The sequence below is a fragment of the Amia ocellicauda genome, chromosome 9 (assembly GCF_036373705.1).
Source record: "Amia ocellicauda isolate fAmiCal2 chromosome 9, fAmiCal2.hap1, whole genome shotgun sequence".
Taxonomy (NCBI): Eukaryota; Metazoa; Chordata; class Actinopteri; order Amiiformes; family Amiidae; genus Amia; species Amia ocellicauda.
The window spans coordinates 7,967,187-7,981,404 of record NC_089858.1 but is presented as its reverse complement, the minus strand read 5'-3'; the positions used below and the strand labels follow the sequence as shown (position 1 = coordinate 7,981,404).

At 39.9% G+C, this 14,218-nt stretch overlaps 1 protein-coding gene across 1 annotated transcript in view; it reads right to left on the bottom strand.

Annotated features, from left to right (window-relative positions):
- The window catches only part of med27 (mediator complex subunit 27), a 70,864-nt gene that overhangs the window by 38,676 nt on the left and 17,970 nt on the right, over positions 1-14,218 (bottom strand). Inside the window, exon 3 of the mRNA XM_066712945.1 lies at positions 4,620-4,750. Within this exon, the coding sequence (XP_066569042.1) occupies positions 4,620-4,750 (131 nt within the window). The remainder of the gene's footprint in view (positions 1-4,619; positions 4,751-14,218) is intronic.

The window sequence follows — 14,218 nt, the reverse complement described above, 5'->3', positions numbered from 1 at the left end:
GAGGTGGCAGTAGTAACAAGGTGAAAGCTTTCGCGGTTACTGTTTACAGTTCAGGAAGTTCCCAATTGCATTTGATCGCTGACAGCTGTCTGTTCGGCCCACCATGAAATGAAGCAGAGCCAATTTAGTAAATTAAATCCAGCGTGATTCTATTTAAAAGCATTAATCCCCGTGCAGGCCCAGTCGGTGGCTATTGTCGACACCCTCTTCTGATGGGCCAGAAATCATTAGACTGATTAAACAATCACAGCAGATCTCTCTCTCTCTGCTGTGTCTACCAGGCAAGGAGACAAGCAAGGAAAGAAACCCATTACACACACAATGCCAGGATTAAATATTAAGGCTAGGTACTTCCATCCCCTAAATGAGATAACTTGAAAAGGATTAGCTCAATTGCTTCTCAAGGAGCAAAATTAGAAATAGAAAGGCTGCTTTGGCTCAGTTGACTATCGCCTGAATCATTTCATTTATAGAGCTCATAATCACCCACTCTTCCAATCCAGGTGACTAATGTGAGCTTCAGAAGCAGATTATATGTACTACTGTATGAAGTATTCAAGGGAATAAAATAAACAATCATGGTGGTACAGGAAACAATTTCTAGCAGAGATACCCAGCTACCCAGATAAACATTTCAACCACTGTCAACAGTTGAGTGAATGCTCTGTGGTGCCGTTTAAAATATTTTTTCATACAGAAAGGCAAGGCCCAACGACAAACAGCGTCTACATTCCCTGTCGATATGACATAACAATCCTGAGCGGATTAATCTGACAAACCTTCAGCTGACGGCGCAGGACCGGGCCTGCTAACCTCATCAGAATAATTGTTCTAGTAATCTGACAGGAACAAAGATTAGGATTCACAAACCCTTGTGCACTGAAATAGCTTCAGCAGGTATTCACCCCAAACAAACAAAGGTCTGGGTACACAACAAGCACTATAAAAAAACAATTTTTAAACAGCACTTTCACGTTTTTTTTCTGAACTGTGATGCCACAATAGGGGGCAAAATAAACACTATACACCACTGAATCATACCAATAAGATGTCTTGACATTGCAGCCGCACAAGTGCCCAGTAAGCCACAGGGGTCGATATTGTGCTGAAGGGCCAGGAACCACTTTCCAGCCTCAAGTCTACTGGACCCTGGCAGTACTCAGCCAGGAATACCACAGCCTGCCAAGAAATCCTGTTTACAGTGAGCTATGACAGATCTGTAAATTGAAGCAGTGAATATAGGCATAACTGTGCTCCAGGCATTGACTTTCACCAGTTGCACAAGCCTGAAAGCCCTTTGTAAGGTGTTTTTGATGAGGAACCAACATCATACACTGACTGATGTGACTGAAAGATCATATCACAAATGACCAAAGGCACTGCGTACAGAAAGGCCACTACTGATCACAAAAACTGGGCTATTTGGTTTCCTATGAAAGGTAGCCAGTGTTTCACATCCTGACTGTAGCGTATATTCTTGGCAACTGGGACTTTGTTTCAAGCCACATTGTCAAAGAACAGCAGGGCCCGATATCCCATTTAGAAAAGAAACTCAACCCTGCCGACAGCCCTACCCTGGTTTTGTGCATGGAAAAGCTTTGCATAATTCTGCTTGTGATTTAACAGTTACATAATTCACTTTGGAGAACACATTTCATAGCAGGTATTACGGCATGCCAAGTGCTCTCCATGCTCCATTAAATCAGTTTGTGCATCGTTACGGGGTCTCGCTTCGCTTCCGTGTTACTAAGACTGAGCGGCAGTGAGAGACAACCTCTCAAGACACAGGTAAACTTTGCAGGCTCAATACAAATGGTACTCGATCATTCATCCTCAGCACAGCGTCACTCACTTAAATGAACATATTCTTACTTCATGCTACCTTCGAGTTCTGATGCGGTTCATCACCGCAAATTACTTTCTGACAAGATTAACAGTAACCACCATCACCCTCTTTCAACAATAAACAGCTTCCCGAAGAAAGAAAACATGCTCTGGGCTGATGGGGTTTTACCTCCCCCTTGAGAAGAGTGCTGACTGTATGTATAATGATAAATTCATACACTTATGAAACTAACACTTAGATCTGTGCTAAATAATTAAAAAATAATAATCTGAGCCTATGTAGTAGGTTTAAAAAGCATTTTAGAAGCATTAAGTCTTTAAAAAAAGTTCCCCTCTTCCAAAAGACTCAATTTAAACTTGAAACAGTGGGAGAAGTCTTAATTTCCACACACAGGAGCACACGGGCCAAGAAAATCACACATAAAATCTAGAAATGCAAAAGCTACCTCGTATGAAGGCTGCACTGCATAATTCATGGGTTGCCCCTTTTAGAACTGTGGTTTCATAAGGACAATGTCATTCGATGGAGGAGGCAGCTTCACCTTGTGTTTCACCGATACATTAAGCCGCACTGGTTCTCTGGGGTGGGGAATGGATGGCACATGGCGTAACCAGGCACTCAAACATGGCCAGTACTGAACACTTATGCCTGCAAGAGTGCTTTACAAATATGCAGTGTAAAGACACACATACACACAAATCTTCTCCCATATTGAAGGGAGTTCCCGTCTTTTAAAAAATAGTTGTAGTGCAGTCGAAAGACTAAGGAGACCAGGGGATAAATTCCATCTCTTCTCTCTTTCACACTCTGCTTTCAAAATTAGTATAAGTCAAGTACAAAGGGTTAATTCTTTTATAAGGATGGATCGAGATAAAATGCAGGTAAAATATATCCCGTTTATATGCATTAATAATTTTTTCATTCCATATAAAACTTTGTATCCGAAGCCCTGCCAGTTTTACACAACAGACTAAAATAGACTCACTTGTTGCATCTCACTCAAAGTATTTGTAAAGATTTTTTTGTTAATTAGACAGAAAACCATCCTCGTTCCCACCAGCTTCAGTACATGCAGACAAATCAGCTGTTGCCAACTGCGAACAATGAACTTTGACTTCTATAGATTGATTCAGTCTGTTTTGCAGTAGAAAGGCTGTGCTTTCAACTACAGATGGTTTGTTTTGCTTTTAACAAATTGGATGAATTCACATTGTTTTTTCAATTATTGTGTTTTTCCTTGTTGTTCCTTAATTCATTTGTTCGTTTTCTGGGCTAAATACTTTTCACCTTTTCAAAACCTTCATATTTCTTTTACCAATACAAAAATACAAATTTTGCAAAACGCCCAGAGTGAGATTAAATATTGTGCAGCCTTGTATGGGTTAAATCATCACTGGCTCACTGGTAGATCTAGTCCTTTACTCATTTATTGTATTTTTCTTCCCTAAATGGCAGCTGAATGGCAGGGACTCGAGCTCTGGTGAAGGCACGGTTCAGGGAGCAGTAGGACTATACTCTCGTTACAGGAGCCACGGGAGGGGAGACCGAGGCACAGGAGATCTCGATGGATGCCAGAACGAGAGCAGCTGAATAACACAACAGTTCAGATTCGCATCTCAGACAGTGCTCAGATCTGGCCAATTATTAATTAATTTTTCTCAAAAGACACCGCTGCTAAGCTATCCATCAGTGAGTGCACAGACAGAGCAGCTGGATGAGTAAGGAAACGGTTAAAAAGGCAGCAGCAGCAGCAGGCGATACCGTATGCATACTTCGGTTTCTGTCAGTCTGGGGAAAGGGCAGGAGTGATAATGAAGGTCACCAGGAGTGATCTTCATGAGATGTATTTGGTCTTTTATACAAACAAAAAAATAAGTATATATATAAAAAAAAAAAAAAAAAAACATCTCAATGATCTAGAATGCAACAGGTAAAATCTGAAGCATTTTGCTCTTTACCAAGGACTGTGTGTGTCAATCATTTTGACAAACAGTCCTAACTGAGTAACACCGCTGATAATTTGATTTCACTTGGGTCACGTCTCCATTTTTTTTTTTTTAAGCCCACTTTAATTGCATAAAAATTATGCATATAAATATATGTATATCTTTTTATAAACTATGGATTATTTACAACAGATAAGCATGGCATTCAATTCTTATTTCAATTAAGCAGGAACAGTTCTCACAGATGTCAGACACTGTGGTGGGGCCAAAAACGGTCTCTCTCTCTCTCTCTCTCTCTCTCTCTCTCTCTCTGTACGGCTGCATTAATAGAGCCCACTGTTTATGAATCGGAGAGAGCAGATCGATGTGTCCTTGGTGGCTGAAGCACCATGCCTCTGTAACTCCCTCGCACCGGGACATCTGCAGGACTTTCTGGAGATCAGTTCCCTTTCATCTTCCAGCACAAGTCCACTGTACACTTGGTGGGGCCATCTTTCAAAGTATCTCCCAGGTCCGCTGTGGTTTGTTTTTTTATCGCCAGGATCAAAGCTTTTGGTTCATCCCCCCCCATCGTATGTGTGAGAAGGCAAAACTAGCAAACTACTCAAGATGTATTCCCACCCCACAGCTGAAAGGGGAAAGGAACCAGGAAGTTTTGAGGTTTATCCGTGACTGTTTTAACTACATGTTTCTAGAATTTCAGCAAAGATAAAATAAAAAATTAAAAACCCTTGTTCGGTCACATAAGCCAGGATGGGCACTGTAGGTTTATTTTAGTGCTCTACAGATTGTATTGGCGATGGAAGGCAGGGTTAGTGTGTACTCACTGTGGCGGCAGTACGAGGGTCGTTGGCTGGACTTTAGGTCGACGCTTGGCCGAGGCCCCCATCTGATTGGCCGAGCGTTTTAGGGACTGCTGGTTGAGAAGACTGGACGCCAGGCCCGCATGGTACTGCAACTGAACAGAGACAGACAGGAGACAGTCAGTACTCCGAAGTATTGGCACTGGGGAAAACTATCCATCCTAACACATTTCCAGATACTTAATTGTTCAGAACAGAGGAAGTTTGAGTAAATGTTTTACAAACACTATGCTATGCCATTCTTGACCTATGACATATGACCTATGGAGGGACATGAGGTGATATAATAACCTTTTATATTTTAATGAAATACGTTCCATTGCAAACGAATATATCCCTTCTGTTTGGTTAAAACCAAGCTAAATGGGGAATCTGCAACTCTTACGTTAAAGTTTCAGTACATTTATCTGATGAAATTATTGCAAAATAATACTCTGAATCAACCACACTGGACAGGGTCAGAGGACTCTGCTCACATTACTTTATGAATGATTAGAATATGTAACAAGATACAGCTTCTTGCCAGCTTAGACGCACTTTTAAAAAAATAAGTAGATGACCCTCACTTGAATACACCATCAAAGAGTATTTTTGGCATTCAGGCCAAGTACAGATACATTTTCAATCTATACAAATAAAAAATTGATATGCTGACATTAGTATAGCTATCAAAAATGAAAAAGCATCCTGGATAATCCATCCATTCAATTCCAGTGGAGGGTAATAACACTGTCTTGAGCAGTGTGTGGTTCATGACGGTAGGGAGATGCATTGCCTCTCCTATATAAAGTCCTCAGCAACCTGAACTGGGCTGTTTTATCTGGGGTAAGAAATCATTCAATACTGTGCAACGCAGTCATAATCTGCTGCACACATACAGTATTTCTGCATTGGTACATAAATAAGCGAATCCTGCACTTAGTAAGATCTACTTTTGGTCGATGCAATAAAATAGAAGGAAGGTTTTGCACATGTCTTCTCTTTTCCTTTTTAATGTGCCTGTGTCATCACTTCATCAGCTTCTAATTTACTGGACACAGGCCAGCAATGTCTCTCTAACAGGTTAAGATCTATATCAAAGGGCAGGGCTCTGACAGAGATGGATAGTATTGTTAATAAAAACTGAGCCACGCAGAGTAGTGGAATGTTAATCACCATCGTCCGAAATCAAAGGGTTCTCCGAATTCTCTGGCGACAGGGACAGAAAGGAGGACAAACAACAAACTGCTCCCAAAGTGCTTTGGAGAGGTAACCCATTTCTGTCTTCTGACTTTTGTGGGCTGTTTTCTCTTCTCATTCTTGAGATTTATTTGATTGCTATAGAAATAAAATGAATGATAAGTTGTGGTGCTCAGTGGTGATGCTTACAAGCAGGATGAGCAAACCCAAATCTAAGGTAGGTTGGGGTGTAGGAGAAGAACAAACCATGGATTTACTAACCAACAAATACATAAAAGCTCAAAATAGACTCACTTGCTACATGAATAGTTGCTATAGGGACACTGAATTTCGTAGCACATCAGCTTTCATGTGAACTCAGGTATTGAACTCGGGTATTAGACAATTAACAGAAACTCTCAAAACCAGAACAGGGAGAGGCAAGCATTCAAAGATGTAAACAAGAAAAACACAAAGCAGCACTTTTTGTTGAAACACATCATATGCCATGTACATATACAGAAGACGATGAATTTTGGACAAATTTTTGTGAATTTAGCTGCAGGTGTCTGGAGTCTACATCTCCTCACAAGAAATGTGGGAACAAAAATGTCCCAACGTAACATGAAGTCCTGGACAGGCAGAACGGATTCATGGCCTTCTCAGAGTCAGTATTCCTGGGGCAAAGCAGCGAGCAAACAGGTGGTGCGCGTCTCATTTCAGCTCATTATGAAATCTACAGCATGCTATAGCAGTTTCCCCGCAGTCTGATTCACGAGTCAGTCACTGGATCAGTCTCCTCGCTTCAGCACACACCAAGCCCTTCAATTAATGCTTAAATAAATCCGTAGCCTGTTAATTGCTATTAAAATATTCCACCTCTTCTGCTAATTAGCCCATATCCACTGTACTGGTAATGCTTCAGCAGAACGTGCAGCAGACGGTATAGCACTCCTCCGGTTTAATCTGGCTGACCAAAGCGGGCACGATAACATCAAATTATTTTAATTAATCGCAGCTCCTTCACAGCTAATGAGGCGAGTTTTGCAAAGTCTGAATCTCTAACCAGGAGTACAGACCCAGGGATGCTGAGATCTGACACAGACAAAATAAAATCCAGACACCATCCTGAAACAAATACTTTGCTCAGAATGACTTCCTTTTTGGTTTGTTTCTCCAAGTTGCGCAGCAATACAAAAGTACAAAGCCAGAAAATTTTATATTTTTATTGAGATGTGGGCAGGGCAGGGGGGAAGGGGGAATCCTGCATAAGAAATACAAATGGCACTGGCTGCAAAGTGGGTTCCCCTGACAGGCAAGTTCTGAATTTGTACAATGTAACGAAACGCTGTCCAAAAATGGTGATTGAATTATACAACTCCTGTAGTATAGAGGGTAATTCACAGTTATTGACAGATGTCCAAGAAGTCCAAGATCACAGGCTTTTAGGAGATTGCTGTTTTTCTTTAAGAAAAAAAAATCTTTGACAGAGGTGTGGAAAAATCTCACATAAGAAACAAAGGTAAAACGCCAGGGTTTCCCCGGGAATGTTGTGCCATCAAGTCAGCAAGACTGTCATTATCTTTATTCAGCTTTATAATTACTGGCACATGCTCTGGTCTCCTGCTACCAATTCTATTCAATTAGTGCCAGATGATGGCTTGACTACTCACTCAGCCTCCTCTGTGTGTGTGTGTGTGTGTGTGTGTGTGTGTGTGTGTGTCTCTCTCTCACCCTGGGTAGTGTTAGACTGATCAGTAAAACAATCACTGCCGTCCCTGGGAAGTCTTAGAAATATACCTGTATAACATAAGGTATAGGTTTTCTATTTTTATGATTATTTTTCGGCTTGGGAGGGGGGATGAAAACAAAACCACAGCCGGCGCAAAATGTAGACATTTTCAACGCACAGAAGATGAGAAAATGAGAAGAGATTCCAAGGCTGACAGCTGAATGCATTATCTGTGGCACAGCTCTAAATTAAAAAGAAGGGCATCCGGCAACACATGAGCAGCGGGTGTTTAAACGCTGACAAAGGACACTGGTAGCATAATTACTGTCAAGATCAAATAGAATGGAGGAGACATGGTGCACCATTGGAGACCAGCAGAGGGATGATGGGAAGAGATCTCTGCTGTTTGATTGCCATTCTGATTAGGCAGACAGCTACACAGATGCATTATCCAACTCTTAGCAATACTTTTGTCTCAAACTTTTTTTTCTCCCTCCTCCCCAAGTATACATTTTAAAGCACCCATTCATGCTGAAGAAATGAGAGCAACGTAACCACTATAGACAAGATCGCTCTACTCTGTACAATTGTACTGTCACAAAGCTGGTCTGATCCGTCAATATTTCATTTTTTATGATGAAAGTGAATTGCTTACAATCACAGGCTATTTCTTAAGTAGTACTTCAACCTGTTTTTGTAGTGCAGTTTAATGAAGCTCCTGAAACCATGTGAAGAATATAAACCAATTCCCTCTTAAGCTGCTTTGATCTTCTCTCCTTCTCATTCCTCACAAAAATAATCCAACAGATGAGTCCAGATGTCTTAAACAGTCCTGGAACATGAAATCGATTTGGAAAATAAATGTCTTTGTAGTCACCAGGCCAAGTGACTTAAAGTGGTCCTCGAAAGTACTATACATTTCATTTCAATTAGATTAAGGATTTCTACTAGAATATGGAAAAGGAAAGGAGCATTTTACACACAGTGACTATAGAAAAAATCTTTTGTTGCCTTATAGCCCGGAAAATGCATTTTTATAATTTGTTTTGATCATCTATCTATCCATCCTAGCCCACATCTTCCAAGTGGAGAAAAAAAAAAAATCTAGAAATGTGTAGAAAATTAAAAAGAAAAACAGATTGGTTGGATAAGTGTCCACTACTCCTGGTTATAGCAATCCTAAATTAGATCAGGTGTAAGCAATCGCCTACAAAATCACGCATCAAGGTAAGTGCCCTCCACCTTAAATTGTAGTGATTCACATGATTTCATGTTATGGGGATGTTTCTCATCAGCAGGGACTGGGGCACATGTCAGTATAGAAGGGAATACTAATGAAGCAAAGTATAGAAAAGTTTTTGAGCAAAACCTTTGCAAGAAAGATTAAACTGGGACAGAAGTTCACATTTCAGCATGACAATTACCCAAAAGCACACAGCCAAAACTACACTGGAGCAGCTCAGGAACAAAAATGTAAATGTCCTTGAGTGGCCCAGTCAGAGCCCCAACCTAAATCCAATCGAAAATCTGTTGCATGATATGAAGAATGCTCCCCAAGGAACTTGACAGTTCTGTAAATAAAAATGGTAAAATATTGCCAAATGTTTGTGTGCAAAGTTGGCAGAGACCTATCCCAACAGATTGCTGCCAAAGGTGCTTCCACCAAGTATTAACTCAGAGGGGTGCAGACTTATCCAATTATGATATTTCAGTTTTGTATATTGTATATTATATATATATATATATATATATATATATATATATATATATATATTGTCACAATTAAAACTTTTTCCCCCTTAACAGAGTGGAGTAAATGCATGAAACACAAGAAAATGTGAAAAAAGTTCAAGGGGATGTACAATTTCAATAGAGACCTATTTACATTTTATTAAGCCTTGTGAATAGGCAATGCCATGCAGTGACAAGAAAAGACAGACAATAAAAATTACAATTGACTATCTCTACATATATACATGTATGTGCGTGCATGCAGATACACATGTAAATACACATCCATATTAATATACACACATGTAACAGTGAAGAAAATACACAGTAGAACTTCTGGCCTAAAGTAGTAGTTAACCTTCTATTCTACCATATAAATTCTCATGGACAAATTGGATGTCACTCTTCTCTCCCCTTTCACGAAGTTTGTATGCCTCCCAGGCACCCACCTCATTACTCATGAATGAGGGCAATAGAAATGTGTGAGCAACAATCCTGCAGCAGAGAGGAGCCCTGGCTCATTGCCGTTCCTTGATAAGATATAAGGAGAACAAAGACGCAGCCATGACTAAATCTCTCAGGGCTCAAGCAGAAGCAGAGAAACTGATCTTATGAGAATTAGTGTTCACACAGTGATAAAGTCTTCAATGCAGTTCGTAGTGAGAAAAGATTGACAACAGTGCTGTTTTTTTTATGAGGGGGGGGGTACCCCATTCTATATACCACCCACACCCACACCTTATCTGTCTAAAAGGCAATGAGCTTCTGAAAAATAATAGTTTCTACTGTCAATGGAGGGACAAACTGTGGTGGCATTTTGGGGCACAATTTAAATATTCCATTTGTTTTTCTTGTTCAAAACGCAGATGGTGACTTACTCTAGCTATTGAGGGGTACAGAGTTTGAAATGCACTCATCCTTTCTCAGTATAGGCTGAATGAAAAATGATGTTTTGCTTTTAACCCTATCAAATTCAAAGTACTCCAATCAATCCAACGGAAGCGGTTAATAAATGTACACAAATCCAGATCCTGCAACGGTTGATAGTGTCTCACAGCACACATGAGGAGTCTGCAGTCTGGATTGACCATCCACTTCTTCCGAGGGAAATTAACTCGTTAACATTCGTGGTTCAGTGTCAAAGAATCAGGATGGGTTTGTGCTCCATTTCTAAAAGTCACCTACTCCCATTACAGAAATAAGCAACACAATATTCATCAGATGCAATAGCTACTTGGTGTAACGATTCTGTTGACAATTTGGAAAAGCAGTGGGACCGTATGGCACAGATAGCATCGAGTGTAGTGCGAACAGATCTTTCCAAGAACTCTGCCTTAGAGTCGTATAAATTTGCATAGATGGCATAAGCACACAATACATTTTTTCTAGCCTAGTATTTCTTAAATACTGTGAAAAATAAACAAGCGTGAATGCCATGTGTAAAGACTCAATTATGCCCTAATTAAACTACGCCTGCTTTCTCCCAATCTCCAACCTTTCCCCTGCCAAGACCCCAATGGAAAACAGTGGCTTTGATTGATAGGGGTGTACCATTTCTCCCAGAAAAGGATTTCTGCCATAATTTACTCACTATGCCTTTATTTTGTCATGGCAAGGACCATCGATCACCAAAGGGAAACATAATAATCAGTTAAAAAAATCTCAAACGGGGGAAAGAAACAAATAAATAAATTAAGGAGTATAGCATGTCGATCATGAAATTGACATTTCACAGCACTCTGCAACGAGAGTTTCTGGAGGCTGAGAAGACAATGTATGAAAGTGGGAGCGCAGGAGGCAATGAGGGGAGGCGGTGGTTGTGCAGTCAGAGGGTTAATTAATTTTTAAATACCAGCCGAGGAGCTTGAGGTCCGTGGTATTTTCTGGGCCCGGTTCCCATAAATCAGGGTTACGAAAAAGCGAATGAGATCGGACATGCTCCCCGCAAGAAACTAATTTGGGTTTAAACAAGTTGCTACTCGTTGTGATTGAACAAGGGGACGTGAAAATGTGACAGTGCAGCAGTGTTTTAATAAGATCCGAAAGTAGCTCTGACCGCTGCTGGAATTAGTGTGGATTTTTTTGTTGTTGTTGGTATTTCCCCCCCTCCCCCCCACACCTTCATTTATTAAAAACTGTGCACAACACAATCTACAGAAATGGCGTTAACTCTTCCCTGTGCTAGACAATACTGGAATTATTTGCTGAAGCGATACGAGAGATACACAAACTGGGGGCTAACAAATATCTGCAGCTGCCACACTGACAGCAGGCTCGTTTAGATCAACAGATGAGAAGAGAAATTGAAAATTGAAAGCTCATTTGGTACGGTGTGTACATGGAGATAAAATAAATAAATTAATAAAAGTCATGATAAACTTTATACTTAGTTACCACATCAAAATCAAACAAAAGCAGAAGATTAACGCCTGGGGGGGTTGGGCAAATATTAGAAATCTGTTATCAAAAGTATACTGCTGTCAAAAGTCCTTTTTAATGAGGAATTACTATGAGAAAACACAAAAACAAACACGGCATCTGATGTTTTAACTTCACAGCCCTCTGTCTGAGCCCTACAAAAGGGAAAACAAGGCTGTTAGGCTCCAACTTCAATCAACCTTTCTTTTCTGGGGTTCACATTTTACGAACTGGCTTTGGTTGTCTTTAGCATTTTTTTGTGGCTGTTTTCACTCACAAAATAGTTTCCTTTCCTTTTGGACTGAACTTATTAACTGCTCCTTGCAGAGCGATCTGCCGACTCGTAGTCCATCATTAACAGCGAAGTAGGACCAAGCTACCCAGGCTCTGCTCACAGATCTTATGTGGGCGAGCTGAAACCATCTATTTGTCTGCTCTGACGGCTTCATTTAACAGATGATTAAAGCCCGTGACCAGCTGGTATTATTTCATGATTGGAGAAAGAACAAAAACCTTTAACTCTTCCATGTACATCATCAGCTTTTGATCAGCTCACCAAAACATAAAAACAAGTTCCAGGCCGACACTTCATGAGGAGTCTATAAACCCAACAGTATAAATATAATTAACTCTGTAAGTGCAAGGCTGCAAGAAGTCAAGGATATCAACTGCAATGTAACCAGGTTGAAACCAACTGTATTTTTGTCATAGTACAATCTTTCCCACCTAAACAGTAGGTATACTGTGTTTTTTTAGTTTTTTAACAATGTCAAGTCATGAGAGCATTACAGTAGAAGTTCAAGAGCTTGCCCAATAAAATTTTTTGATTCTAGCTTTTAGATGATGTGACCTTAAAAAGGTTATGAAAATCCATGTTACCTACCCTAGTGAGAAATTTGTAGTGTCCTATATGAGGTCTAAGATGTTTTTTATAACACTTTTATGGTATTTGTTCTTAGAATGAGCGTCAGGTTACCGAAACAGTGTATGGCAAATTGGGTGTGCATATGTGTGTGAATAGGTGTGCCACAGAAAGTCACACGAAAAAAATAATTAAATGAGTTCCCAACAAAATTAAACGCTTTGTGTGGCACAAAATGTTTTAAGTTTAGTAGGTATGCCTTGTATTAACTTATAAGTATCAATAACATAAGTACCTACCTTAAATACTTTAACCTACCTTAACCTTGGGGTTATAAATCTTCACTTTATACTGGACTGTAGTAGTGCAATGCAATTGTGAAAAGAGAGATGACACTATTAACATCTGAATTTCAATAAATTATCCAATTCCTATTTAGGCCCAAATCAAAAGGCTGAACACCAACCCTAGATAATTTCCGAGCTAGGCCAATTGAAACCGCACCCGATTCAGTGAAGTCGGAAGAACCTAAAATAAAGCAGATTAGGCTTGAAAAGGTTGGGAAACACCTTTTCTAATAAATACCTAACAATAAGCCTTTCAAATAAAGTGCAACAATGCAAACTGTGAATAGGCTTGGTACTTTTTATGTTTATTTTTCAAAACACCTGCCTTTAAGATGCCAACTGTTACAAAGCATTGATCAATAAAAAAAAATTAAAAAAATAATAAAATAAAATCTAAAAAAACAACAACAGCTGAACTAACAACATTTGTTCAACTAATTGCATTTTGTGAATCTGATAACTTGGTAGATTTGGGGGTTTGCAACTAAATGTCTCAAAGCGAGAAAGCTGGAGGCCATGTGACCTTGTGCAAGCAGACAAATTGAGTAACACAGTGATACACTCTTAGCACCTACTCCAAGCCAAGCTACTCTCTCACCCGGCGCTTCACTAGATGAATCAATTAGATGTGGTACAATCACACTAGCTGCTCACAGCCATCTCCGAGAGAGGTTTGAAAGGCTGCGGGAGCCCATCTGACTGAAACCTAACGCCTTTTCCATGCAAAAGATACCGGCTTGCACACCACATCGCACTGATCATATAATAGATGTCAATCAAAATTCGAGCTGTGATCCTTCTTACTGTAAGCGAAGACAGACAATCTCTCTCTATGCCTCTGTTCTGTATTCTCCATTCCCCCTCGGATCCTCTCCCAAGGTAAAGGCAAAAGTAATAAAATTATCATTTAATGTACTGCAACAAACAAATTAGCACAGCAAGTGATATAACCAGCAAATACCAAATCTTTACAGAAAATAAAGTTATTTTGTCCACTGTGAAAATGATCCACAGAGTAGACTAATTTGCATAGGAAATGTCCGAGAAAGGTCCATGCCATCTCCTTCAGGTATTGTTTCATGTGTGCCATTTAAAAAATACATTTTAAAAAGGAAAACACAAGGTCCAGGTTGAGCGATTGTTTTCCGATCAGAATCAGATATTTAGTTTGAAAATTAACCTGATTCTGCCGCAAGGTTCCAGTGCTGCCAAGAGAAGAAGGGCAGAGCAAATGTCAAGTGGAGCAGGCTTTTCTGTTTTATAGGAGCAAATTTAAAGGTGGTAAAAGCTGCACACTTCTGGTACTTCATGAATA